The 27,805-nt window shown below is 44.5% G+C and overlaps 1 protein-coding gene across 3 annotated transcripts in view; it reads right to left on the bottom strand.

Moving 5' to 3' along the window:
* The window catches only part of FZD3 (frizzled class receptor 3), a gene marked incomplete at both ends in the record, with an annotated part of 53,650 nt that extends 25,845 nt beyond the window's left edge, over positions 1-27,805 (bottom strand). The window contains 3 exons of one of the 3 annotated variants that reach the window (XM_084262203.1): positions 883-1,900; positions 3,398-3,594; positions 27,617-27,805. In XM_084262203.1, coding sequence (XP_084118329.1) covers positions 883-1,900; positions 3,398-3,594; positions 27,617-27,805 — 1,404 coding nt within the window. Of the gene's footprint in view, positions 1-882; positions 1,901-3,397; positions 3,595-27,616 lie in introns of those variants that run through there. The other 2 variants (XM_084262204.1, XM_084262205.1) reach the window with 2 other exon arrangements.

Here is a 27,805-nt window from a genome sequence, read left to right on the forward strand (position 1 = left end):
TCAAGCTATATAGACTAAGCCAAACCTTTAAGCAATAGGCTACTGCATTAAAATGTGAGCTTTGTTAAACCATCTGGTGTTTTAACTGCTTTAGAGCCAAAACAAGAACCTTTTTTAATACATTTTTATAGCCTTGTGTGTGCAGCATAGATGCCCACTGCACACCCTTCCTGAAATAAAAGTTGGTTTCAAACAAGTTGCAGAAAATACTCATGCAATATCATTCCAAAAACAATTTGCCACTTCAGCTTAAGTAATTAATACTTCCAATGCTTTCCTTGCAACTGCACCATTTGATTTCTGGGGTTCTCAGAGGCTTCTGTTCCTGTGAGAACTCAGTTAAACTGATGAGCAGTATGCTCTGGTTTTCCTCAGAAGGCACTTCAAGTTCCATTTTATACAGACATTTCTGACACATGCATAGACTGCTCTAAAATGAGCACAGAACCTCTAGACTCATCAAGCCAACCAAACTGTTACAGCTCAACAAGGAAAACTAGAAAGAGCAATAATCAGGCTGATGACAACTCAGTTTAAATGCCAAAATTCCTTCAGAGCAAAACTTCTAACACATCTCTCATGACCAGAAATAAACTCATTGAGTTCTGCTCTTGAAGTTGGTTTAAAAAGGCATCTTTACATCCTGTACAGGTCCAGTGCAGCCCAGAAACTCCACAAAAACCCACCAAGTAGCTGATGCCAGCCTACTATTTTCCAGTAATACCTACTCCTCCAGGTGGTCTAATGCATCATCCAAATAATTTGAGTATGGCAAGAACCTTCCCTTGTAGGACCAGCAGCGCTTTCAGTTAGGGATGACAAGTAGATCTCAACACACCCCCTTCATTATCCATTTTCTGGACTCCAGATTGGTTTCCTCACCTGATAGGGACACGGGATGTGATATTCTCTGCAGCGTTCTTGAATCCACGTCGTCTCCCACACACCTCGATAAGCCTGCTCATAGAAATAGCAGCCAATTACAACCAGGAGGGGCACGAGGTACAGGACACTGAACACGCCAATCCGGATCATGAACTTCACTAGTTTGTCCTGGTTTTCTTTTTCTAATGGGATTTCAATGCGAACCCGATTGAGGGAGATAATGCCAGCTAGCAGGAGGGAAACTCCAACAACAACATACAGGCAGAGAGGTGCAAGCACAAAGTATCTTAATGCATCCACATCATAGAGGCCAACAAAACATACGCCGCTAATATTGTCACCTTCAATTTTATTCATTGCTAAGAGGATGATGGTTAGAGTTCCTGGAATGCCCCAGGCACTGGCGTGGAAGAGCAGGGCTTTCTTCTCGATGGCTTCGCTGCCCCATTTTGGCACAGCTGCCAAGAACCATGTGATGGTAAGAATGACCCACCAAACACTGCCAGCCATGGTAAAGAAATAGAGCACCATGAAAAGCATGGTGCAGGCTTTGTTGTGAGAGCCCTGTGTCACCGTGGAAGCCTTGTACTGGGCAGGGCTAGATGCATTACATGCTACTCGGTCTTCAAGCAGAAAGCCAATGAAGAAAATTAACGACACCATCATGTAACAGACAGCATAAAATATTATGGGTCTTTCTGGGTAGCGAAATCTTGTGACATCAATCAGAAAAGTCAAAAAAGTAAACAAGGTAGCAGAAAGGCAGACGATGGAGATCACTCCGATGAAGTAGCGAGCAAAGGAGAGCTCTTCGCGCCGAAAGTACATGTTTGGGCAAGGAGGGGAACAGTCCCGTACCCTCAGGAAAGAGTAACCCAGATCAGGGTCTATTTTCAACTCCTGAGGACACCAAAAACCATAATCCCTCTGTACTGCCACTGGGATATCTTCTGTGGGCTCCCCGACTAAGTTGAGGTCAACGAGACGAGGATATGGCTCATCACAATCTGGGAATCTAAAAGGAGAGACAAGGATTACTTACAAGACATATACACACCCTTTGCAAAGACTAGTAACCTTATTTCTACATCTGACTTCAGACACACTTACAAAGACAATCCAAATGACAGGCAGTCCATGAAACACTACACTATGTTTAAACAAACTCCAGAACTCATTGTCACAGGCTGCAGTGAATGTGGAAACTATAAAATATGTTTAAAATTAAATCAAAGAAATAAATGGACAAGGGGCCCATTGGGGCTTTAAGCAGAAAGGTAATAAGGATACAAAATCCATCTCAGGAAGTCTATAAATTTAGGCTTACTGTAAACTGAGACCCAGCCCAAGGAACATGGGTTTATAGAACATTTTAAAACCTTTCCCTGCTCAACAGCACCAGCTGCTATCAGGCAGGACAGTGAGCTGGAGGTAGACAAAAAATCCAAGCTAGCAGTGACATTATGAAGATATTTCTGTAATTAAGTAAAGCTCTGACTGGAGGCTAAGGGTTGCTGGGGATGAAGCTTGAAGTTTTGAAGGAGACTGGATGGATTCCACACATACCTGTCCAGTTCCTCCCTCTGCTAAATGTTATCGCCTCAGCAAGTGCAACATAACCTATGTATAGCTGCTCCTCCGTTGCACTTCGGGTTCTGACAGACTGGGACTAACACAGCACCAGCAAAGTTTTAGTAGTTTTAGCTCTGGTTTTGAAATATCATTACCTGAGTCTTACTGAGGAGACAGGAGGACCTAAAAGACCCAGGCATCTGTTCAGAGTACAGAGTTAGTGACAGATTGCCAGCACACAGAAGCATCCTCTGATTTACTCTTTTTGCTAAAAGAAGCTTCAACTGGTTTTCATTGTGCCTGACCCAACTCTAAGAGACACTATTTCTCCCTGTTTGTGCTCCTCTATTTTATCAGCTGTTGGAGTCACTTATAAAAGCCCCCAAAGGATGTTATTTTCAATTTTATGTATAATCTGTTTCAAATAGATTGGAACATCATCAAATACATTTCTATAAATCTATTTGTGTAATGTAAGCTGAAAATACCTGTTTGCACACAAGCTCAAGAGGTAGGTGTCCTGAAAACAGAGCTTGGAGATTTTTATGCATTCATCAAATACAGCCAGCTCCCACTTCAGAAGAAGAGAATATAAAGCTCTGATGTATGTAACTCTGCCCAACTGTCAGAGGAATTTATAGCAGTATCACCTACTAATCTTTGGTCTAGCAGATAAAGCCAGGGCAGTATAAATGACAGGGAAGAAAAATAAATGGGTATATCTGGTCATTTAAGACCTGCCCACAGAAATGGGCAGTTATGAATTAACTTCTCTCTTAACTTATCTCTTGGGCAGATGATATAAACTTGGTTCCCACTCTAGGAAACAGGGCAGTGGTAATGAACACAATTCAAACGTCTGTTTCTGATCATAAAATGTCCTAGATCATACTAAAACTTCACCTTGGAATTCTGAAAAAACCCACCCAGATTTGCTCACCTGGTGCACTCCATATCCTCAGGCCAAGAGACCCCAAACATCTCCATGAGCTTGGAGCACTCGCTGTACGCTCTCTGACAGAGCCTGCGGCAAGGCAGAGTGACGCGGCCGTACTCCATGCACACCGGGGCGTAGAGGGCACACAGGAAGGGTCGGAAATCCCTGGAGCATTCCAAATTCACCATGGGATGAAACGGCTGGGAAAGAAAAAAGGAGAAGTCAATAGCAGTTTGGCAGAACACTCCAGCAGGAAGGTCTAATTTGTCTCATGAGATGTTTAGGGCTTTAACAGCCATAACCATGACCTGCTTTTGCTGAGCTTTGCCTGCTGGAAGAAGTGGTGGTCGTAATACAGCACTTAAGATATTTTAGTAAGACAGGCAATCAAGCAGCCTGGGGACAAGGATTCACAAGGGACATTTCTGGACTTGATTTGCATTAACATCAATGGGAATTAGAGTGCTAAACACCTTTGAGGATTCAGGCTTAGCTCCACACTCTGCAATAACAGGCAGATAAAATGGGTTCCTTTTAATGCCCGTGTAACAGACACACACCTCATGAATTGCTAGCTGCTAAATTAGCAGGAAAATTAAACAAAAACTTGCATTTGGCTGATGAGATTACAATCTGAGGAATATTAGACAAGATTCCAGGACAGTACAGAAACACAGCATACTGCATCTTTCAAATATTCTCTTCAGATCACAACATACTGTTTGTAAATAATCTATTTCTTCAATTTCTTCAGCTGGGGAGCGTTTTTCATACCCTTCTATGCTATACCAACACAGGACATTTTCCATTGTGTTCTTTCCACCACATCTTGCCCAACCTGAGAGAACCCATCTGTTAAAAACCTTTGTTCTACCACCAGAATATATCTAGTTAGAAAACCATCCCAGCGTACACACTGTCACTGTTCTATAAGTTCTCATACAGACACAGAATTCTGTAGCTTCCAGAAGAAGGCTGTAGTCACAGTGAAGTGACATTAAGAATGTCATTTCTTGACTGACCATCAGAAAGCACTGTGAAAGCAAAGCCTCAGCAGCATTAGTCAGACAAAGGAACTGGTGTCTTGTGTGGCTGTTTTGGTTTATGACAGGTTTAAGTAACAGTAACAGCAACACTCCTTGGAAGCACCAAGAGAAAATCTATCAGAATCAGCAGATATCACAGAATCCCAAGGTTGGAACAACACTCCAGGTGGGGCCTGAGCAGGGCAGAGCAGAGGGGGAGGATCATCTCCTTCAACCTGCTGGCCACACTCCTCCTGATGCCCCCCAGGATCCCATTGTCTCTCTGGGCCACCAGGGCACACTGCTGGCCATGCTGGGTGGGATGCACCCCAGGATGCAGTTGCCCCTCCTGGCTGCCTGGGCACGCTGCTGGCTCATGGGTAACTTGCTGTCAACCAAGACCCCCAAATCCCTCTTGGCACAGCCAGCCTCCAGCACCTGATCCCCCAGTCTGGATGTTACCTCTGAAGTAACACTAGTGTAACTGAATCTCCCCTCTCAAAGTCCCCCAGAAGGAATGTAACCTACACTTAGGAGTTCTTTAGAGCTGCAGAAAAGAGCCTGGTATGGACAGACATGCTCACAGGACAATACAGCCCTGCTCACCCCAACAACACTGAAGAAATACACTTCAGTCAGTGTAATTGAACAGGAGCGTTCCCTGTGCTGGCTGTTTGGTTCCTCAGCAACCCCAGGCCTCTCCCACACCATTCTGTCTCTGAAAACAGCAACTGTAGACAAACACTCCCTTACAAAGTGGTCCAAATCAGTTTACTTTAAACCCACGAGGAGGCTAAGCTGGACCATACAAGAACAAACCCCTACAACCACTCCTCATCATGCAGAAGAGACTTTGCTTTCAGCCTCTAACAGCAGCATTTGTGTCTCCAAGCAGCTCAGTCTGTAAGCACCCTATCTCTCACATTATCTTACTTCTCTGCAGCTCCCAAGATGAAAAGTCACTTCCATGCACTGATTATGTTGTTTGCTATCAAAAATAAAGTCATGGAGATTAAAAGAGTTCTTTTTTATGCTCTTGCCCAAGGACACAGTGTAGGTTATGACATTTAGCCCTACTCCACTGGTGCCTAACAAAAGGCTGTCTGTTCAAATGGGACAAGCCTTTGAAGAACAACTCAACATGCAGGGGGAAAAAGGAAAATAACAAGGACAAGCAAAGGCTATTGTGATAGCCAGACCCATGTAATAATTCAAGCCAAGTCCTGGGAAACTATGATGTGCTGGAGAGCAGCCCTGAGGAAAAGGGCTTGGGGGCACTCGTGGGTGAGAAGCTGGACAGGAGCCACCAATGTGCATCTGCAGCCCACAAGGCCAACCCCATCCTGGGCTGCATCCCCAGCAGTGTGGGCAGCAGATGGAGAGTGGGGATTCTGCCCCTCTGCTCTGCTCTGCTCTGGGAAGACAAATTCTCACTACTGGTTACAAAGCAAGAGCAGTAAGTCTAACTTTAAACACCCCAAGGAACTGTGTTACAGTTTCAGGCTTCTCATATTCCTCAGAGATAATAAACCAAAGTCTTCTTTTTACTTTATGCAGCAGGAGCCATTGAGCTGGCTGCTGTTTGGGAAGCAAAATTATTGCAACCTTTAACCAAAATGATTTTCACAGAATCACAGGGTTGGAAAAGCCCTTTAAGCTCCTGGAGTCCAACCATCCCTGTCCTGTGCTGACCCAGATCTCTCAGCACCTCATCTCCCCCCTGTTAAGCACCCCCAGGGCTGGGGACTCAGCCCCCTCCCTGGGCAGCCTGTGCCACAGCCCCACAACTCTGCCAGGGAAGAACTTTGCCCTCCCAGCTGAGCTGACCCTGCCCTGGGGCAGCTTGAGCCCATTGCCCCTTGGCCCAGCTCCTGGCCCCTGGCTGCAGAGACCATCACCCACCTCTCTGCACCCTCCTGGCAGGGCAGGGGAGGTGGGGAGAAGGGCTCCCCTCAGCCTCCTCTTCTCCAGGCTCAACACCCCCAGCTCCCTCAGCTGCTCCTCAGAGGATTTGCCCTCCAGCCCCTTCCCCAGCCTGGTTGCCCTAGGTTGATGATTTTTGGCTATTCTCTTTGTTTAGATATTCCTTTCTTCTAACAGCAAACTGAACAGGAAGCACTCTCATAAACACAGAGAGGGAAGGAGGGAAAAGCTTTCTTCCCTCAGGCTCTTGGGAAAAGAGGGATGCTATGACTATCAATTACTGTTGCAATTCTCTGGTGGAAGCAACTGCCTCAGGGCACATCCTTGTCTCAGCCCAGCCACATGATCCTCTCTTTCCATCCTGCATCCCCTGCTGTTTGGATTCAGCTTGCTATATATTAGGAAGAAATCCTGATTGCATCTCAAAGCACGTGGGCAAAAATGCTTCCCTGGCAGAGGAGAAGCACTGAAGCTGCAGCTGGTGGAAACTTGTTCTCCACCAGCTCTGACCTGCACGTTCCTCTGAACCCTGCTAGGTCTGATGGGGCCTGACAAACTTACCTTGAAAATACTTGTTGTAAGTTACCATCCTGAGCTGAACAAGGGCTGTAGTTCTTAAACTGGTGATGCTAACTTCAAACAAGGTTGCACTTGAGAGTCCTGCCTTAAGCTTGATGGTGTTTTCTCAAGGAGATAAAGGCACAGCAGAGAAGTGATTTGCAAGGGGCAGTGATCTGGGCACTAATGTCTTCAGAAAATCAAAGCCAATCTAACAGAAAGCTGCTCCTTCCCCACTCAGTTTGGCCTTGACCCAGACAGTACCACATAAGTAATGGTTATAGGAAGGGTCAAAAACACATGGTCATGCGTGTAAGAGTCCACTTCTGCTCTGGGGAGACCTCACCTGCAGTGCTGGGTCCAGCTCTGGAGCCCTCAGCACAAGGAGGACATGGACCTGTTGGAGAGGGGCCAGAGGAGGCCACAAAAATGATCCAAGGGCTGGAGCAGCTCTGCTGTGAAGCCAGGCTGGGAGAGCTGGGCTGGCTCAGCCTGGAGAAGAGAAGGTTCCAGGGGACCTTAGAGCCCCTGCCAATCCCTGAGAGGTGCCTGTAGGAAGCTGGGGAAGAACTGTTCCCAGGGCAGGGAGCGATGGGACGAGGGGGGATGGGTTAAACTGGAAAAGGAGAGATTTAGGGTGGGTGTTTGGAAAAAGTCCTTCCCTCTGAGGGTGGTGGGTCACTGGGACAGGGTGCCCAGAGAGGTGGGGGAGGCCCCATCCCTGGAGACATCCAAGGTCAGGCTGGATGGGGCTCTGAGCACCCTGCTCTAGTGAAGATGTCCCTGCTCACTGCAGGGTGGGACTAGATGGCCTCTAAAGGTCCCTTCCAACCTAATGCATTCTATGATTCTACATGCAGAGGTTACCTCATCGTTACCTTCCTTGTCTGGAGAAACTTGGGGGGATGTGTCAGGCTGTAATTATTTTTTGCTTTGCACAGTGATGTATGAAAAGCCAAATGGGGTCACAATTCTGGCCAGCTGTTAAAGCTTTCCACTTCAGCATGGAAAAAAGCTGTTCTGACATTATCTGCATGAATTAATAACCTTATGAACCACATAACCAACTGCCTTCCAATATCCCACATCTCATAATTCGATGTTAACTGGAAAAACTATGGTTGCAGTGAGGATTATGGTGACACACTGCTACTTTAGGGACTAAGAAAGAAAGAAAAAAAAAGAATCAGATGGTTTTACCTTAGTACTAAAATACGTGTGCGTTGAACTAGCTATCCAGTCATTCCAACAACAAAAACATCCAGTAATGGTTTGAAGTTATATTGAATTGTCTGGTTCAAGCTATTGAACTAGACAATCACCCTGTTATTCACTTTAAAACCAAAGACCAATTATTTTACCTGCCTTACTTGTGAAAGAGCAGCAACCACAAGGTTGGAAAAGACCTTTAAGATCATCAAGTCCAACCATTCCCATCCTCAGGCCTCTCATGAATGTATTGTGCAGTCCCTGGAGACACCATAATCCTGCAAACCATCCTGAGCTTTCTGATCTGTAAACAGACAGCTGAGATTCATTTCTCAACTGCATCCAAACAAAAAGAAGTAGGATAAAGATGAAAGTAGTTAAAAGACAGCAAATTACATTAATCTCTGTCTATATGACTAAAAAGCAGAGCCATCTGCTGTAGTTCTTTCTAGACGTCTCCTGCTTCATTTTAAATTCTGAAGTTCCTTTGGAAGACACTGACAAGATGGCATCCATCTGTCAATCTGCACTTTTCCTAAATGTAATCTTTTATGTTTTAGGAACTGGTGAATGCAGATGGGTGGTCCTGGTAACAATTTCCATTTGCAAGAAGTGTTAGTTTTTCTAAGACAGCTGAGACTGCTTGGACTTCCTCCTTCCCCTCCATATGCCTGCTGTGATGGGCTTGGGAGAATTCCAGAGTATCACAGAGAAATAAATATCAAGTCCTTTGGACCATATTTCAAACACTGTGAAGTTAAGACACTATAAAGCACACTTGCCTGGACAAGCAAGAGTCTGTCAGGCAGGAGCTGTACGTCTTGACACACCACTATTTTTCATTTAAATGATTGGGTTTTATCTCCTGCAGTTGCAGAGAAACCCTTCCAAGTACAAACTGAGTGTGATCACTGCTTTGATGCCTGCTGAAAAATGCTCCAGCGCTGTTGTCACTGTGGGAAGGAGGAAGATACCCATTATGAGAAGTGGCCCGTTAGCGATAACAACCTTTTCATTCCCCTCCACTCTGCCACCGCCGGCTGATCTGCATGTCAGAGACTCAGGGACTATTTCTGCCAGCTCAAGGGAGGTCTGTCTCCTTGAAGGGTAACAGGAGTGAGGAGTATAAACAATTCACTGCTGGCACGGTGCTCAGAAAACGTATCTTGCTGAGTGAAGGAGGAAAAGCATTTGGTATGAAGATTGTTTGACACTAACTTGAGAGCCCATGGTGGAGGCAGGAGCCAGATCAAGTTCTTCAGAGCTCATAAAGAGGCAATTTCTAAAAATAGGAAACTCAGATAAATATATAGCCAAGGTTCAGCATCACCCATCAGATCCACTTCACCTTTTCATTTCTACGGCCATCAGCACACAGAAAGACATCTGCCAGACAATAAACCCCCCAGAACAGGGGGTATTAATTACCCCTATCTATTAAACTAGACAACTTGGATTCTTCACATCCAATGAACACAACACTGAATATCCCTACTAAAGAGAAGTTACTTTCCTTTCTCAAAGGCTTGATGACTTTTCCTATTTCAAGCTTGACTTCACTAACTGTAGCCTTTTTACACAACTGATGTAGCAGAAGATCTTAGAAAGTTTAATATTACAATCCAATGTAGATTACATGAAGCTCCCAAGTTTTCCAATGGGATAATGATGGAAGATGACTTGTTTTATCCATTTTGACATAGTCCTGGTTTCAGCTGGGATAGAGTTAATTCTCTTCCCAGCAGCTGGTGCAGTGCTGTGGTTTGGATTTAAGATGAGAATTATGATAATAGAATCATAGAAATGTAGGGGTTGGAAGAGACCTCAAGAGATCATTGAGTCCAACCCCTGAATGATAACACACTGATGTTTTAGTTGTTGCCTAACAGAGCTTAAAAAATCAAGGACTTTTCAGCTCCTTGTATCACTAGGCCAACAAGGAACCTGGGGATACACAAGAAGCTGGGAGAGGACACAGCCAGGACAGCTGACCCTGGGTGGCCAAAGGGATACTCCATATCATATGATGTCACATTGAACAAAACAAAAAACAGGGGGGAGTTGGCTGGGGGGAGAGAGGGGGTGGTGGAGGCCGCTGCTTGGGACCTGGCTGGGCATTGCTCAGGGGTTGGTGAGCAGTTACATTATACATCACTTGGTTTGTATACTGTATTATTATTATTATTATTGTTATTCCCTCCTTTTCTGTCCTATTAAACTCTTTACCTCAACCCACTAGTGTTATGTGGTTTTTTTCCCCCCAATTCTCTCCCCATCCCACTGAGAGGAAGGTGGGACCAAACAACTGGGTGGTGTGGAGCTGCCTGCTGGGTTAAACCACAACAGCCAGGCCAAGGTGCTTCTGGACAGACTCACCAAGGGAATCTACTGTACACTGACTCCCTCAAAATGATACAGTGTACCTTTACTTGTCATCCTCCTCCTCTGCAGCTGTGAAATGAGGCCAAATTACAGGTGTCATCTAATGCGCTTCAGGCAGCGCGTTTCACAACAGGCATTAAGTTTATCGACCTCTGCCCCCTCCCCTGGCACAGACCTGGGATAGGATTGACTTGAACTGTCCATGAAACTAACCTCAGAGCCACACATGTTAAATCCTGAATGCTGAGACCTTTAGGCATTGGCATCGAAACATTTTTTCCTGTATAACACACCTACATTGACCAATTCACTGTTTTCTGAGCTTAAGTTTTCACTGGTTTATCACCTTAATGACTTTAAAACAGGTTTGGGCAAATTCTGATGCTAATGTAAGAAGTGGAAAAGGGACAGAATCACAAAATGATGGGGGTTGGAGGGACCTCTGGAGATCCCCCAGTCCCACCCGCCCCCAGAGCAGGGTCCCCTCAAGCAGGCTGCATCCAGGATCATGGTGTCTGAATGTCTCCAGAGATGGAGACTCCCCAACCTCTCTGGGCAGCCTGGCCCAGGGCTCTGCCACCCTCCCAGCAAAGTTCCTCCTCAGGGTTAGGGGGAACTTCCTCCAGTCCAGTTTGTGCCCAATGCCTCTTGTCCTGTCCCTGGACACCACTGAACACAGACTGATCCCATCCTTCTGATCCCACCCCTCAGGTATTTATAAGTGTTGGTAAGATCCACTCTTCTCTAGGCTAAACAGCCCCAAGTCCCTCAGCCTCTGTCAGAGGAATGTTCTAGACCCTTCAGTGTCTCCGCAGCCCTTTTCTGTACCCTCTCCAGCAGCTCCTTGTCCTTCTTGAAGCGGGGAGCCCAGAACTGCACACAGTGTTCTAGACATGTTACTGGAGGATGAAGAGCAGCGCTCAGCTAAGCTGACCTTACAGCTGGTTAACACTGAACCCTAAGACATACTCTTCAGGACATCAGGTGTGTTTATAGCCATCTAAAACAGAGACCAACTGCCCTGGATTTGGCCAGACATAGAAGACATTACAAGAAGGTGTTTAAGGCAAACCCTTGAGTGGCCTATCTGCTGTCAAAGTTCTCTCACAAACACTCTCTCACTAGCCAAACACCTGGTTTCACACCTGAGAGAGTTCAACAGGCCATTCAGCCCTTGTAATAAACAAACTTACTGCTGGAGCTACAAACATCAATCAGTGTTCTCTAAGCAAGAGTCCATATCCACAAACTCTCTGTCTTACCTGGCTACATTAGGTCAACAACTCTTTGGCACAGGTTAAATGGAACTCGGTGATCCTTTGGGTGCCTTCCAACCCAGACCATTCTGTGATCCTATGAAATGACTTAATTTTGCTCCTATGAGAGTCCAGAATGAATCTAACCCAAATACTTCAGAGAATGAGCCTGTAACCTCCACCAGGACTATCATTTTGTCATGTACTATTACAAAAAAACCTTGTGGCAAATGAATTTACAGACGTGTTTGGCTATGTATTGAAGCTTGCTTTGGTTCTGCCTGATATTTATTGCCCAAATTGAAAATGAAAAGGAATACTCATGCAATAGAGTAATGCTTCTCTCCCAATGGAAAAGTCAGGGGGGTTGGGAGATGTGATTTGGAAAGAAGCAGGACACTAATCCAATACAACTGCACATAAATAATACGATGCAAACTGAGTAAGAACATTATCTGCTGGATTAATGCTATAAAAATTATTCTGAATAGCAAACTAAACCTATCTGTAAAATGAATACTGATTTTAACAGCTGTGTCTTGATCTAACGTTACAAACCATCTGTTAAATCTACATACCAGCAAAAACACATCCACACACCACGAGACACGCACACACAGACATACACACATACACGTGTCAACAGTTGGATGGGAGGGAGATTTGCATCTTTGGGCCTCAAAATTAAGGACATTTCACAGGGTAATATGTAAAATACATTTTCTGCTGGCTTAATGACTATTTCTTTCCTTCAAGCTTTATTTCCAGGAAGGTTATGCTAACAGTCTAGTACAGACTCATAGAATCATTATGACCTTCAAGATCATCTAGTTCAACCGTCGCTCTACCACCTCTATTCCTCACTATCCATGTTCCTAAGTACAACATCCAACCTCTCCTTGAGGACCCCCAGGGACGGTGACTCCACCACCTCCCTGGGCAGCCCCTTCCAATGCCCAACTGCTCTTTGGGAGAAGAAATGTCTCCTCATTTCTAACCTGAACCTCTCCTGGCACAACTTGCAGCCATTCCCTCTCCTCCTGTCGCTGGGTATCTGTGAGAAGAGGCTGAGCCCCAGCTCCCCACAACCTCCTTCCAGGGAGCTGGAGAGAGCAAGAAGGTCTCCCTTGAGCTTCCTCCAGACTAAAGAGTCCTAAGCAATGTCTTGGTAGAGTTAATTCCAAAAGTTAGCAGCTTATTCCACATGCATTAATAATGCAGGGTGGGTTTGCCAGATTTGTGCTCTACACTCCAAAAACTCTGCAGCCCCACTGTCCCCTCTGTGCCTTTACTACAGTAAGACCCAATCCAAATCAAGCTGCATCCTCTCCAAATTTCAATTCAACAGCACCTTCCACTTCATTTCACAGAGTTACCCTACTACAGCTGTTACCATTCCTCTTCTCTCTATGCCAACTAGGCTTTTCAGGCTATTTTGATTGTAAGGATTCTCAGGGGGTTAGATCTGCTTTTATGGTTATTTTAGCCATTTTCTAAGACAAGAAAGGTAAAACTGCCGTACTTGGTACTCTTCATATGCATTAATTGGGGGGACATGGGCAGATGATGATAAAATCCAGATTTTTTTCAGGAAAACTTGTATATTTAACTGGAAGTTTGAGAAAAAAACCTCACCAGTGCATCTCTCAGCATTAGCAGGGACTCCATGCAGAGTCACCCTGTACTGTTGCTGTCACTGTGAACAAGTACAATAAACCAGTACAAAAATAAAAGGTGACCCAGCTAATTGACTCTCAGGATCAGCTTTCTGTATGTTGGTATTAACACATGGAATTCTTTCCATGGGGTATCTGTACAGCTGGACACAAACCATGGGACAGTGAGGTGGCTTTTGGGGAAGTTTTCACTCTTTGGAAGGAGATTTTTCTTTCATTATTATAATTCTACAGTGAGTTCTGTATGTTCTGACCAAAACTCAGCTGGCTTTTCTCATTAAAAGAGACTGTCCATCCTAATATATGGTGCTTTTACCTAATTACTGTATTAAATGAGGGTTGCTTGTTAGGCCCCTCTATTTCATCCACCAGTAATAAAGAAAAGTTAAAGCTGAGAAAAATCTCAATTTACTCCAACATATTAAAAGAAAATTCATTTCTGCTCCAAACAGAAGCTGTAAGATAATTAGTTGGTAACTCCAATTTTCATAATTAACCGGTTTTCAAAAGCGCGTCCGAACACAGCAGCTGGAAATTCAAATTTCAGATTAATCAGAAGATACCATCCCTCCCATTTAGTGTCAAGTTAATGAGGTCACAGATGAACTCTACATGGGAGGATAGGGAAGAAGAATTAAAACAATAATTGCAATTGTACAACGCTTTTCCACTGGACTGGAAGCTGTTATCTGCCCCACGAGCATCTGAATGACCAGTTGTGACACAACTGACCAAAACTATCAAATTAAGAATAAACCCAAGCTCCTGAAGTTGTATTTTTCTCCCCTCCAGTTAATAATTTACCAGATAAATATTTGAGGGGAATTCCCACAGTGCCTCCACTTATTTGTTCCCGTGGCACCCTAAAAGCACACTTGCTTCTCTCAAAATAGGTTAATGTTTTGCCCTCAAAGGTCCAGAAGTTTCTCCCTGTTGAGGACAGAAGTTCATGCCTGGCTCTCATCTGTACCCCTAACATCATTTTGGGGAAAAAAAAATGCTCCCACAGTGTGTTCTGCATGTCTGTGAACCACTCCAGCCAAGTAGGACAAGAACTAACACAATAACGGGATTAACAAGACAGTGGGAGGAGAGGAGAGAGGGGACACGGATGGAAGGAAACAAGGGAAGACAAAAAGATTCTGTAGCCACTCTGAGGCCCCTCCACCAGCTGACAGACCAGAAACCTTTTCCAGTTAAAGAAATAGAACAAAGAGAAGCAAATGTTAGTGGGTGCTGTGGAAGAAGTATCTTTTCAAAGGGTATCTTGTACTCTGTCTGTCAGGTTCTGCATGGAAGACACTGCAGGGGTGTTTGCAACGGGGGGATCAATGTAGAATGGAATCCCTGGCATCAAACTAGAAAGGAGCAGCTCAGATAAACAGGAAAGACTGCAGCATGAACTTGTTGGAGATGCAAATATTTAAGGGTGATGCAAGAGATGAGAGGGCTGAGTGTGTTTTCCCATTGATTGCTGCTTTGAATAATTGCCCAACACTGCAAAATCCCTTTTTAATATAGATTTTCTAAATATATATATATATGTGTGTCCAAAAGACTGGAAAATGCAATTGAGCAAAGAGCAGGTGTGGGGCAGTAAGGCAGGGAAGAGGAGAAGAGCTGGCAGCCTGCTGTGATGAGCCCTTCTAGGTTAGCCACTGCAGGGCTCACCTGGCAGACCACAGATGACCAGTCAGAGGGTGTTTCTGCTCTGGAGAACCACAGGAAGCTCACACAGCAGAGCTGCCTTTCCAGCTCTTTGTCTCTTAAGCCTCAAAAGCAGCAGGATGGGGACAGTGCAGGGGAGAGGAGTTTATGAATTTCACAGAATCAGAGAATCACAAGGTTGGAAGAGTTCTTGGAAGATCAAATCCAACCATTCCCATCCTGAGCTAAACCAGATCCCTAAATACCTCATCTACCCTTTTTTTGAACACATCCAGGGAAGGTGACTCAGCCCCCCTCCCTGGGCAGCCTGTTCCTGGCCCTGACAACACTTTCAGTAAAATTTTTTTTTCTAATAGCCAATCTAAACCTGCCCTGGGGCAGCTTGAGCCCATTGCCCCTTGGCCCAGCTCCTGGCCCCTGGCTGCAGAGACCATCTCTCTGCACCCTCCTGGCAGGGCAGGGGAGGTGGGGAGAAGGGCTCCCCTCAGCCTCCTCTTCTCCAGGCTCAACACCCCCAGCTCCCTCAGCTGCTCCTCAGAGGATTTGCCCTCCAGCCCCTTCCCCAGCCTGGTTGCCCTTCTCTGCACTCGCTCCAGGACCTCCATGTCCTTCTGATGCTGAGGAGCCCAGAACTGCACACAGTACTCGATGTGCAGCCTCACCAATGCTGAGTACAGGGGCACAATCACTTCCCTAGACCCACTGGCCATGCTGTGTCTGACACAAGCCAGGATGCCATTGGCTTTCCGGGCCCTTGGGCACACTGCTGGCTCATATTCAGCCTGCAGCCACCCAACACCCCCAGGTCCTTCTCTGCCTGACAGCTCTCCAGCCAGTCTCCCCCAGCCTGTAGCGCTGCAGGGGGTTGTTGTGTCCCATGTGCAGCACTCTGCACTCTACAGCCTTGTTAAACCTCACCCCGTTGGTCTCAGCCCATGGGTCCAGTCCGTTCAGATCCCCCTGAAGAGCCTCCCCACCCTCAGGCAGATCAACACTTCCTCCCAGCTTAGTGTCATTTGTTAAGGTTTCATCATGAGTTCTGCTCAATAGCCCTGTGCAGATTTCCCTCATACCTCACGGGGGAGGACTAAGGCCCAGACATCAAAAACATGCCCCCTAATCCCTCACACTGGTTCCTTTCTGATGGGCACAACAGGTCGTGTCAGAGGAATCAGCCACCGCTGTAGGTGAACCACAAGCCCCAGATCTTTTACAGTCCTGAAGAATTATGTCACCTTTTTGTCATGCCACTTGATTAAGGTTATTCTGAATTATTCTGAATAACAGGGATAATTTGCCCTTAGTTTCAAAGTCAGACTAAGGAACAGGTCTGTGTCCTCATCAGGGTCTGAGGATTTTCAGTATTTTAGCAACAAGATTTTTTTTTAAGACAACAACTGGATGACAAAGTTTCAAATCAGGTCAGTTAAATTATTTCTTCTACAGAAGGTGAAGACTATTAAGGACCAGACAATTTATCATTCAAAAAGTTACTGTGCAAAACCAGAAGGCAAAGTAACCTTCCTTGTTCTTTAAGAAATTGATATTAAACTGTAATTATTTAACACCTCTGTAAAATCCCCAGATAAAACATCTCCAAGGCACTTAGACTCATGTGAGACACATTTCTGTTGTCTTGAATTTTATTCATTATTATCAACGATAAGTACCAAAAGTGAAGTCCAAACTAAACTTCGTTACCCTCTCCCTCTCTGCAGTTAAATTTCCACATTGCACCAGTCCCGGATCAGCCCACAGTGCTAAAAACGTACAAGAAACCAGAAGGAATAGGGACAAGCAGGGACTCAGCTGCTGGACCCAGTCACTCTCAGCAGCATATAGTGATCTGCTCCATCATAAAAGGGATGTTAAGTAACTGACAGTCTGAACGAATCATTACAGAGGGGGAAAATGTAATTAATACATGTAACTTTTCAGAGAAAAATATTAAAACCAGGAATGATGCTTCTGGAGCGGTGAGGGTATGAAGAGCTAAATGAATGGCTGAGCAGAATTCTCTCACTGAATGTCAAAAGAAAGATGTTTCTCCTCGCTCCGTGCCACAAACATGACAACTTTTGTTCCATAAATCAAGAAACAGGGAACATAAACAAGTTTACAAATTGAAAGCAACTTTTAAAAGATAAATTCCAGGTTTCTACAACCCACGAAGATGAACTACAAGGAGCCTGCCTTCCTTCCTTGTTCAAATTCAAATTAAGCAGCCCTTTGTGCTCCTCTTCTCTTTTCAAATTTCCTTCCTCGTTTCCATGGGAACCCCCTCGCTGACAAGCCTCCGAGCAGAGCAAGAGGCCAAGCTTAGCAAGGGGTGTGAAAAGGGGAGAGAGTCAAAGGGCAGAATTTGGCTGGGGAGAATCAAGATGCCAACCTTTGTCACCCCCACAAAGGGGGGGGGGTAACCATAGGAACTAACTCTGCGGGGCAGGGGCGAGGAGGAGGAGGGAGGGAGGGAAGGAGGGAGGGAGGATCATGGCCAGATTCACAAGATGGGAAGCAAAATGGGATAGGCAGCATTAAAAGCACAATGCTGGAATCTACAGTGGGGGAAAAAAACCAAAAAGTCTTACAAATGAAATTAAAATCAAACTTTAAGGACCCAGGATCTGATTTGTAACTGGTTTAAGTCTATATAATAGCATCAAATTAATTTATACGAGACTACAGAGGAACTGGGCAGATCTGACACAAGTACAGGAACATCCCATTGATAGAAACATTATTCAAATCCATAAAGGCTATCCTAGCTTCCTCTAAAATCACCACAAAGGCCTCCCAAAACAAAGAAGAAAACTGCAGCTACACCAGGAAGACAAACAGTAAAATCTCTAACAACTATTCCTTGGTGCTTAAGTTGTTATTACATACTTAAGCTCTTGTCTTGACAGTCTGTCATAGCTTTCTTTTTCAATCCAACTAGTTTATAACCAGAACCATCATCACACACTGGAGAAATCAAGGATAAAACCACCACTTCCAAGCAGCCAGTAAAATGGAAAGTACATCCCAGCCAAGCCACACAACTTCCCTGCCAAATTTTCCCACAAAACAGTATGTTCTGAAAGGCAAGTCAAAAAGACCAAAAAAGTAAAGTATTTCCCAGCCTTAGGAGTTATAACTGAGGTATCTGAATAATCTTAATTTCAGACAAGTGTAAAGGGGGAAGAGGAAGGTCTTGCTGGTACCTTGGACTAACAAGAAGTGGTTGATTTGCCTTACAAAGGACAGCATCAAATGCTTCTAAGTGCAGAATACAAGGTAGCTATTCCAGTACTAATATAGCAGAATTATATCCTCCAAGTTATATATACTACCAGATATAAGGCTAAATCTAGTCATTGTAACAAATACTAACCTGTGCTACTGCAGCATACAAGGGAAACACAGAACAGTCTTCATTGGAAGGCACCCTTTATATCAACAGGTTCAACCATCACCCTAACCTGCCAACCACCACTAAACCATGTGCTTCAGCACCACATCTAACCATCTTTTAAATACCTCTGGGGATGGGGGTACTTAAATATGCAATATAAACATGGTTTCTGTCCCACCTCCCACCACAGCTGCATCTAAGAGAATCAGCTGGGTGATTTTGGTTCAGGTAGAGAAACAACATACAAAGACAGGAGCAAATGTCTGTACACTTGTGGTAAGTAAGAGGAATGGTAAATTGTAAAAGTATTTCCTTAATGCTCTGGCACAACATCCTTTTGCTTCTGAGTTTGCAGTCACAGATGTAAAGCTACAATTGCCTACAGAATACATTGCCATTTAACTATTCAAAATAAATTCATGTGTGTTCCACCTTTCTTAATAATTCCTCTTTAAATCCTCCACCAGATGCTACAGAATCAGCCACAACGCAGAGCCATCTGCCTTCATGACCCTGAAAACAAGCCCACTGTGAATAGATGTTGATTAAGATGTAGATCATTCACTTTAAACCAAATCATTACATAAAACTAATGTTTTTTTCATAGGCTTGCACTAAACTATTAAGGCTAAACTTCTTTTCCATATTGCCATTTGAACCATCATTCAGAATTAATCTTTTATTCAAGAAAATATGAGCATGGTAACAGAGTTTGTCTTCCACATGCAAGAGGTGGTTTATCAATATAAGAAAAAATCTCCTTCTCTTCATTTTCTCTCTCTACTAGTCTGTGTTTTGAAAATACTCAGGTGGCATCTTGTCCTTGGTAACAAACATAAAAGACTAGGAAACAGTCTTTCTGAAATTAGTCTCTGGAGAACATCTGTTAGCCATAGAAAGCAAGGGTTTCTCACACCTGCTATCTAGCTCTACTGTTTGAGCCCTGATGAGCTACATGGAGAAGTTTTAACCCTGGTGTTCTTTGTATTCATTTGGGAATCACAGAGCTGTAGGGGTTGGAAGGGACCTCCAGAGCTCATCAGGTCCAACCCCCTGCCCAAGCAGGGTCCCTAGGACAGGACACACAGGTCAGTCTCCAGACAGATCTGGAATCTCTCCAGAGAAGGAGACTCCACACCCCCTGGGCAGCCTGTCCCAGGGCTCCCTCATCCTCACTGGGAAGAAGTTCTTCCCCAGATTGGTACAGCATTAGAAATGTCTTCTTAGCACTGTGTTCTCCCATGCTGCTCTGTACAGCAATAGCACTATAACACCATTATCTGGTGTCCTGAAGTGCAAAGATGTGGTCCCTACAGGAAAAAGCACCCCATCAGACACTCACAATCATGACTGCTCACATGAAGCAAGCAACTATTCCTCCTTAAAATGCCAGTTATAGTTGATATTCCCTTTGATTGTTGTATTAGGATGGAACATGTGCTCAAGTATGATGTGGGGCCACACATCTATTTGGTTTGCTCTTCTGTATCTGAGTATCTCCACTCTGACAAGTACCTTCCCCTGAAAGTCCATATTTGACAGGCTGATTGTCAGAATGACAACAGTCTCCCAAACACAAAACACTGCATTTAATGGCAGCCAAAAAGGTCATCTTTTGAGCCTCTGTTCCTGGACAGAATCACAGCACTGTAGGGGTTGGAAGGAACCTTGAGAGATCATCGGGTCCAACCCCCTGCCAAAGCAGGCTCCCTAGGACAGGTCACACAGGTCAGCATCCAGATGGGTCTTGAGTATCTCCAGAGGAGCAGGTTACAAACAGAGGACATTACTGTGTGGGGGTCAGCCACTTCAAAAGATTTCTAGCAAGAGAGAAGGCTCTTTCCCTTTCTTGCTTACTTCAGGCTCTAGCAGCTTCAAAGTAGGCACATACACAAAGCTCTATGGTTTGTCTGAATGCAACCGAGTCTCTCATGTGGCTGCTCTTCTCATCCAAGGAATCTAAATGCTTCATTGTTCACTGAATTTATCCATTCAGATTATCCCGAATTTCAGTGGACCTTCATGAGAAAAGGATCAGAGTGATGGTGCTAGCATGAGACCATCTCTATATTCAAGGAATCATTTCCTCAGAAGCCTGATTTTACAAAACTGGCTGATCAGATCATCCTGATCTACTTGGGGACGCATCAGCTCTAGTTCTTCCCAAATTGGTTTTACCCACTCAGGATTTCTACCACCTTTGCACAACACTCGTGGTCTTTACAGGTCAAAAATCAAACCCACAAGCTGATGAGTTTCAAAGGCTGAGGTACTCCTACAGCAAGAATTTCTAAGCAGTACATTGTTAGGTACTCCTTCACTCTGCTTGCACACTGCAGTTCTAGCTTTGAGACATTCCAGTGCAACAATGAAACAATCTGAAACCTTTATGCAGCTCTAAGGCAAAAATTCAGAGTGGGAATAAGAGAAAATAAAGTTAATGAAAGAGCAGGCTTTAATCAGCTCGTGCACAGCTTGTGTTCTATGATCACGTACAGCTCCATTGTTCTGCAGGCATCATAATCTTACACACCAAAGAGAAAATGAATCCTTCCTGGAGATTTGTGCCTAAGAATAGGGTACTTACAAACCACCAGCTGATTAAAACCTACTTTTCCATTAGCTTTATATTATATCTCTACAAGTTCTGGATGCAGAATAGGGATGTGCTACCTCCCAGCTCCTGGGAAGGCAGGAATCCCAAACACAGAAACCAAGATCAGTGAATTTTGTGCACTTCCCCCAGGCCCTTATGCAAATCAAGAATTAAGAGAAATTATTCCATGTCCAGACCCTGATTACCTAAAAATCAGCAGTAATATATGCCTGATAGAAAAGCAATTTGGGAAACACTACTAAAATGAGTCACTTAATACTGGACAAACCTATACTGGAAAAATACCTAACTCCTATCACAGCATCCCAAGGTTGGAAAAGCCCTTTCAGCTCCTGGAGTCCACCCATCCCTGTCCTGTGCTGCCCCAGATCTCTCAGCACCTCATCTCCCCCCTGTTAAACACCCCCAGGGCTGGGGACTCAGCCCCCTCCCTGGGCAGCCTGTGCCACAGCCCCACAACTCTGCCAGGGAAGAACTTTGCCCTCCCAGCTGAGCTGACCCTGCCCTGGGGCAGCTTGAGCCCATTGCCCCTTGGCCCAGCTCCTGGCCCCTGGCTGCAGAGACCATCGCCCACCTCTCTGCACTCTCCTGGCAGGGTAGGGGAGGTGGGAAGAAGGGCTCCCCTCAGCCTCCTCTTCTCCAGGCTCAACACCCCCAGCTCCCTCAGCTGCTCCTCAGAGGATTTGCCCTCCAGCCCCTTCCCCAGCCTGGTTGCCCTTCTCTGCACTCGCTCCAGGACCTCCATGTCCTTCTGATGCTGAGGAGCCCAGAACTGGACCCAGCACTGAAGTGCAGTCTCACCAGTGCCCACTACAGGGGCACAATCCACATGCTAAAGCCAGGATGAGAATAAACATAGCTGTGTCTTCTAGTGATGCCATTTTTAAAGTATATTCAGCTTCTTTTTCACTTAAAAAAAGACACAGAAGAGAACTCAACTCCAAAGATCAGCAGTGAGAGGAGAAAAAAAGAGCAATAGCCACAAAGAAGAAACTGCTCTATACACACAGAAATAGAGTTAGCCAGGGTTTGCCTATCTTGCAGCACACACTGCTCTGCAGCAGGTCAATGGCATTATTATCCTCTGCAAGAATCAGTCCAAGCAAGAAACCACTAAACTTGAAATAGGGTATGAAAAAAATCAGGTGTCTTCACATCTATAGCTGCATATTCTGTGCCAGAGTCCATTAACTCTGCTACTAAATATTCCAATCTTCATGACTGGATAGTTTCTTTATATTAATCGAGTTATTCCCAGCTGGTGAACCCTATGACGCTGGTGAAGTGGGAGTGAATGAGTCAACATCACTCGTCTCCTGTTCCTGCTGCCTCCCCCATACTGCAAAAAAAAAACCCCAAACCCAAATCAACTGCAGGCAAACATTATTTTCCATTTCTCCCTTTGCATCTCCCACCTACACACTAAACAACCGAGCTCCAGTGCATCCCTAAGTCCCTGCTGCTGTTCTTTTTTGATAGGAAAAGGGGGAATAGGAGTTGTGAGAGGGTGCAAAGGAATAACATGTTATCTCCTCTGCCCATATGGTGACCATAACAAATCATTTCTGCAGCGTTTGACCTCTACTATAATCCCAGAAGTCAATGCTGCTGCATTCACCCAGAGGAACTCATTTAGGTTCCTCTCATTTAGAGCTATGCCTGGTTCCTCTCATTTAGAACTATGCCTGGTTCCTCCCATTTAAAGCCTGTTTTATCCTTAGTATCATTTGTGAGGTGCCATAAAAACCAGGGTATGGAGAAGGAAACGCTGGCAGTATATTTAACCGCAAAAAGACTGGCAATCATCTTATTAAACCACTTCTCTTCATGAGTGATAAATGACTTAATGGCATGTTCCTAAGCTCCAACAGGCTGCCAACAGTTAAATGCTCACTGATAAAAAAAAAAATATCTATTTGCAAAAATTGCATTAAGGCAGGTAAAATCCACTGCCTGCCAGTCTTATGCATAAGCAAATCCTCCAAGGCCAGAGGAATATTAAGTGAAAAAGAGACTGAAGATAATACTTCACATGGCTGCAATAATAACCCCAGAGATGGGTAAATAAGGTCAGATCCCTCAGGGGAATAGGGGTAATTTAACTTCTCCATTGTCACTGGCTCACTCAGCACACGATCTATATAATGCCGCAGAATTAGGGCAGCAGCACAGTGCAACATCACCTCTCTGTCACACTATCACCACAAGTGTATTTTGAGGGAGGTTTATACAGTGTAACTGAGGCAGACTGGGGTAGATGGTTGTTGCAATAAAGGAACCTGTTAGCACATCACAGAAAATTCGAAGAAAAGCCTTACAATGTGTTATACATGATCCCACAGTGTCAGGAAACGTGCAGCTGCTGCTCTGCAGTACTGAAGGGCAGGACAGCTCCCAGCTCTGTTTCTGCCTGGACAGCTCAGCCTGCGGGAGGGGCTAGGAAAAGTAGCTCCCCTCTGCAGCCATCAAATCTCCATCCTCCATCACTCCTAGCCTGCCTGTCTGTACTAACCAGCATTACCCCTTTTAGTAAGAAGCCGAAGCAAAATGACTCTTGTTTTAGTCTCTGCTACAGCCAAGGAGATGTTAACAGAGGTTGGAGTGGTGCAAGTGGTGCCCCTGCGAAGAGGAGTAAGACCTTTTAGAGATACTTGGGGATAAAATAACACTCCAGGCCCCCTGAATGCAGTAAGCCCTCCCTCCAGTCTTCCCAGATTAAAGCAGATTAAAGCTGAGCATTACATTAGCTTAAGGCATTAGCTTCCCTAGGAGTAAATACAGACATAGGAGCTGATTGAGGTACAGAGCAGTGCTCTCTAAGAGGGACTCCTGATGTAATATTCTATTCTTCTCTAATCAGGGTGGTTAATACCAACACTGCTGCAACATAACAAGACAGCACTGATGATGCAACTTATTAGCCTTTATTATCATTATGAAGGAACCATATTAGCATAGAGTCTGGAAAAAGCAACTTGATTGAGTTTAGAGTTTTCAAGAAATAATAGTAAGTTATTTAACAGCTCCTTCCATGCAGCAGCCAATGGTGTGGGAAGAGAAGCATTTCTGAATACTGAATTTATTGATGGTAAGACAACAGCTGTAGTAGTTCTCTTTTTTTGCTTCACATTCACTCTTTCTTTACTCTTTCAGAAGCAGCAAGCTGAATTTCTCTCATGAAATACTCTGCTGCTGTGTTGTTGTATGCTCACAGCAATGAGGGAGGGCTTGGAGATGAGAGACCCACAATGCAAGTTGTAATAGATTTCATTCAGGCCAAAATTCAAGTGCTCCATCCATCTGATTGCAACATTAAATAACGTCTAAAAAGCCAAATAATACAATCTTTCTTCCTGTAAGTACAGATTTAAGGGGCAATCTAGACTAACACAAGGAGTGGGAATACACTTAGGAAAAACCTGTGGCTTTTCATTCTTTTTTTTTCCTTTCAAACCCCTAAAAAACTCTGCAACTCAGGTGCACAGGGAGTTTAAGCTTGACAATAGCCCTGTTTCCCCACACAGCCTTCCCCATTTTTCACAAAGCATTCAGAAGCAGCCTGCAGTCCATCCCCAGACTGAAACCACTGGCTTACATACTAATTACATGGGCAGGAGGAGTACTACATGTACACCCACACCACCAACACACTCATACTAAGTGTAAGAATGGCTTTGGCATTGAGTATATGAATTGCAGCACTTCATGTGAGCTAATTTATGCTATCAAGTTGAGCATTGTATCACAGAGCACAGGGAAGTAACATTCACTTGTCAACTGTTGCTCTCTCTGTAGCAGCAAAGTGATGTTATAAAGATAAGAACAATTAGAGCAGTTATTCTGGCTCAGACTGAGGGTCCATATAATTACTGCTCTGCTTCCAACAGCGGCCATAAACAGACTGTTAGGGAAAGTGATGTTTCTGACAGTTGTCTGAAATCATTGGTTCAACACTCAACAAGAGCCAGAAAAATTGATCATAATGTTGGCCATTACTAGGAAGCTATTAGCAGCAAAAAGCCTGATTTTTTATTTATAAAAAAATCCCTAGTGTGTCATTTTCATCTCTACACCTCAGCAAGGACAAGGCTAGAAGAAGGAACAGAGAAAAGTAACTGAAATTATTACAGGAATGAAACAGCTGAATTACAAGAAGAAAGCCCAAACAACTGGACCACTTCAATTTGGAGAGGAAAAGCCTGGGGGATAAAACTAAGGTTTCCAAAATCACAAGTGGAACAAAGGATTTAACTACAGCACAATAGTGCACAATACTGGGCCAAACTAAAAAGGAAACTAGCAGGAACTGGTTTAAAAGGAGTTAGAGGAGAAGTGGTGGGTAGTGAACTGGTTGACAGTATTGTATTCAAAATAATTTAGGGAAATTGCTGGATAATAGATTCATTAAATGGTAGTAAAGGGAGCAGGCAGGCAGGGAGGTAGTCTTGAACATCCATAGTTCAGACTGTGGATACTGGGGAAGCACCAACCCACAGAGCAGCGGCCAGGCTGGTGTCCCTTCCCAAAACAGTACCTCCTCATCAGATACTCAGCACTTGGAAAAATGGACCATTAGCAGGACATTCCTTACATTCCCTAAATGCTCTCCCAGCCTGTGAAAATTGAGGGGAAGAGACTGAAGTAGGATTTTTTCTACCTAATCACCTTCCTTGGTGTTATCTTCCTGGCCTAGGTTCCTCAAAGTATTTGCATCCACAGCACTAAAGGTTTCACAGCTCTGCTGCCAGGTATTTGACAACCCACCTCTTCAAGCAACTTCAATTGCTAGAGCCTAGTTCTGCACTAGAAGAGACAGGCAATCCATATAACCCTTTGCATGCCACTTCTGATGACAGCTGCTGTCTGGTTTGGGATTTTTTCCTATTTAAAAAGCAGGCTAAAGCACCCAGCTGTAGTCTAAGACTCCTCATACAGGATATGTTCCAGAAAGCTGTGGTCATTCTTCCTGTGCTTCTCTGGAGCTCTTTCAGTTGAAACACATTTTTTGACATAGTTGAGAACTTCACAAAACACATCCAGCTATTTGTGGGGAGCAGGGTTATAGAACATCACCATCATGTCTGGTCTTTCTTTCTTTACTAATTATTCCACATCCAGAATCATAGGATGACAAGGTTGGAAAAGCCCTTTAAGCTCCTGGAGTCCAACCATCCCTGTCCTGTGCTGACCCAGATCTCTCAGCACCTCATCTCCCCCCTGTTAAACTCCCCCAGGGCTGGGGACTCAGCCCCCTCCCTGGGCAGCCTGTGCCACAGCCCCACAACTCTGCCAGGGAAGAACTTTGCCCTCCCACCTGAGCTGACCCTGCCCTGGGGCAGCTTGAGCCCATTGCCCCTTGGCCCATCTCCTGGCCCCTGGCTGCAGAGACCATCGCCCACCTCTCTGCACCCTCCTGGCAGGGCAGGGGAGGTGGGGAGAAGGGCTCCCCTCAGCCTCCTCTTCTCCAGGCTAGAGGCAATTTGCCTTTTGGCTTTCTTACTGCTCAAGCTTTCAACTCATATTGGTATAGAAAAAAAACATCCTAAGTCTAATAAAACAAGCTGGCCACCAACCACTGATGTGAAGATTATTAATCCCCCCAATATATACACTGAGACATGAAGTTGTTGAGGAAATTCAAAGTGATAAATATGTATCTCAAAACATAATCTCATGATCTTTACAGTTCTTCCTTCTGATTTGACCTTAGCTTTAAGTTGCTTACAACAGTATCAACAGGCTTCCTCACCTCACCACTGGTCTGTTCTAGACCACTTAAGAAAATATGGAACTGCAGAGATCCCAAAAGATTTCCACTAATCATCTACTGCCACTCCAAGAGGTCACAGAATCACAGGGGTTGGAAGGGACCTCCAGAGATCATCAGGTCCGACCCCCTGCCAGAGCAGGTTCATCTTCTACTCCAACCACTCCACAAAACCTACTATCTTAGGCAAGTAAGAAAAGGCCAAATATTACACAGCCAGACAAGATCATCATCTTTAGAAGCAAAAAATCTTCTATTTAATGTTCAGTCTGCTCTTTTTCTGGCATTCAGTTAAGTGACAGACCACTCAGAACACACATCCCTGATCTGTCTATGTATTTAAAGCAACAGACTAACACACAAACACATCCAGAGTGTTTCACACACAGTTATACTAAATTAGGCAAATTTTGTAGTCATGGGATATTTTAGTTCATATTGCAAGACATCTTACACAAGGGTACTTTGTTTTTAAATTTCAATTATTCTCTTGATCTTTCCATTTTTATCTCTAAGATAAACATCTTGGATTCTGTTACCAATTATTTCACAGAATCACAAGGTTGGAAAAGACCTTTGAAGATCAAGTGTAACCATTCCCATCCTAAGCTAAACCAGATCCCTAAGTACCTCATCTACCCTTTTTTTAAACACATCCAGGGAAGGTGACTCAACCACCTCCCTGGGATTTGTCAAGTAAAGGCCAAAACCAAATATATTGCTGTAAAAAAACCCAGGAAGTCTTACCTCCATTGCCAGTGCTGCTGTTTGCTGGTCATAATGGTTCAGAAGATTAGGCATGAAAGTGGTATTGTAAGGCAGATCCTGGCACATCCGCAAGATGATGGGCTCACAAGAAAATAAACTGTGCCCTCTTGTGTGCCCCACCAAAACATCCAAAAGCCAAAGGTAGCAGAACATCCAGTTAACAGCCAT

Source organism: Gallinula chloropus, assembly GCF_964237585.1.
Source record: "Gallinula chloropus genome assembly, chromosome: 3".
Classification (NCBI taxonomy): domain Eukaryota; kingdom Metazoa; phylum Chordata; class Aves; order Gruiformes; family Rallidae; genus Gallinula; species Gallinula chloropus.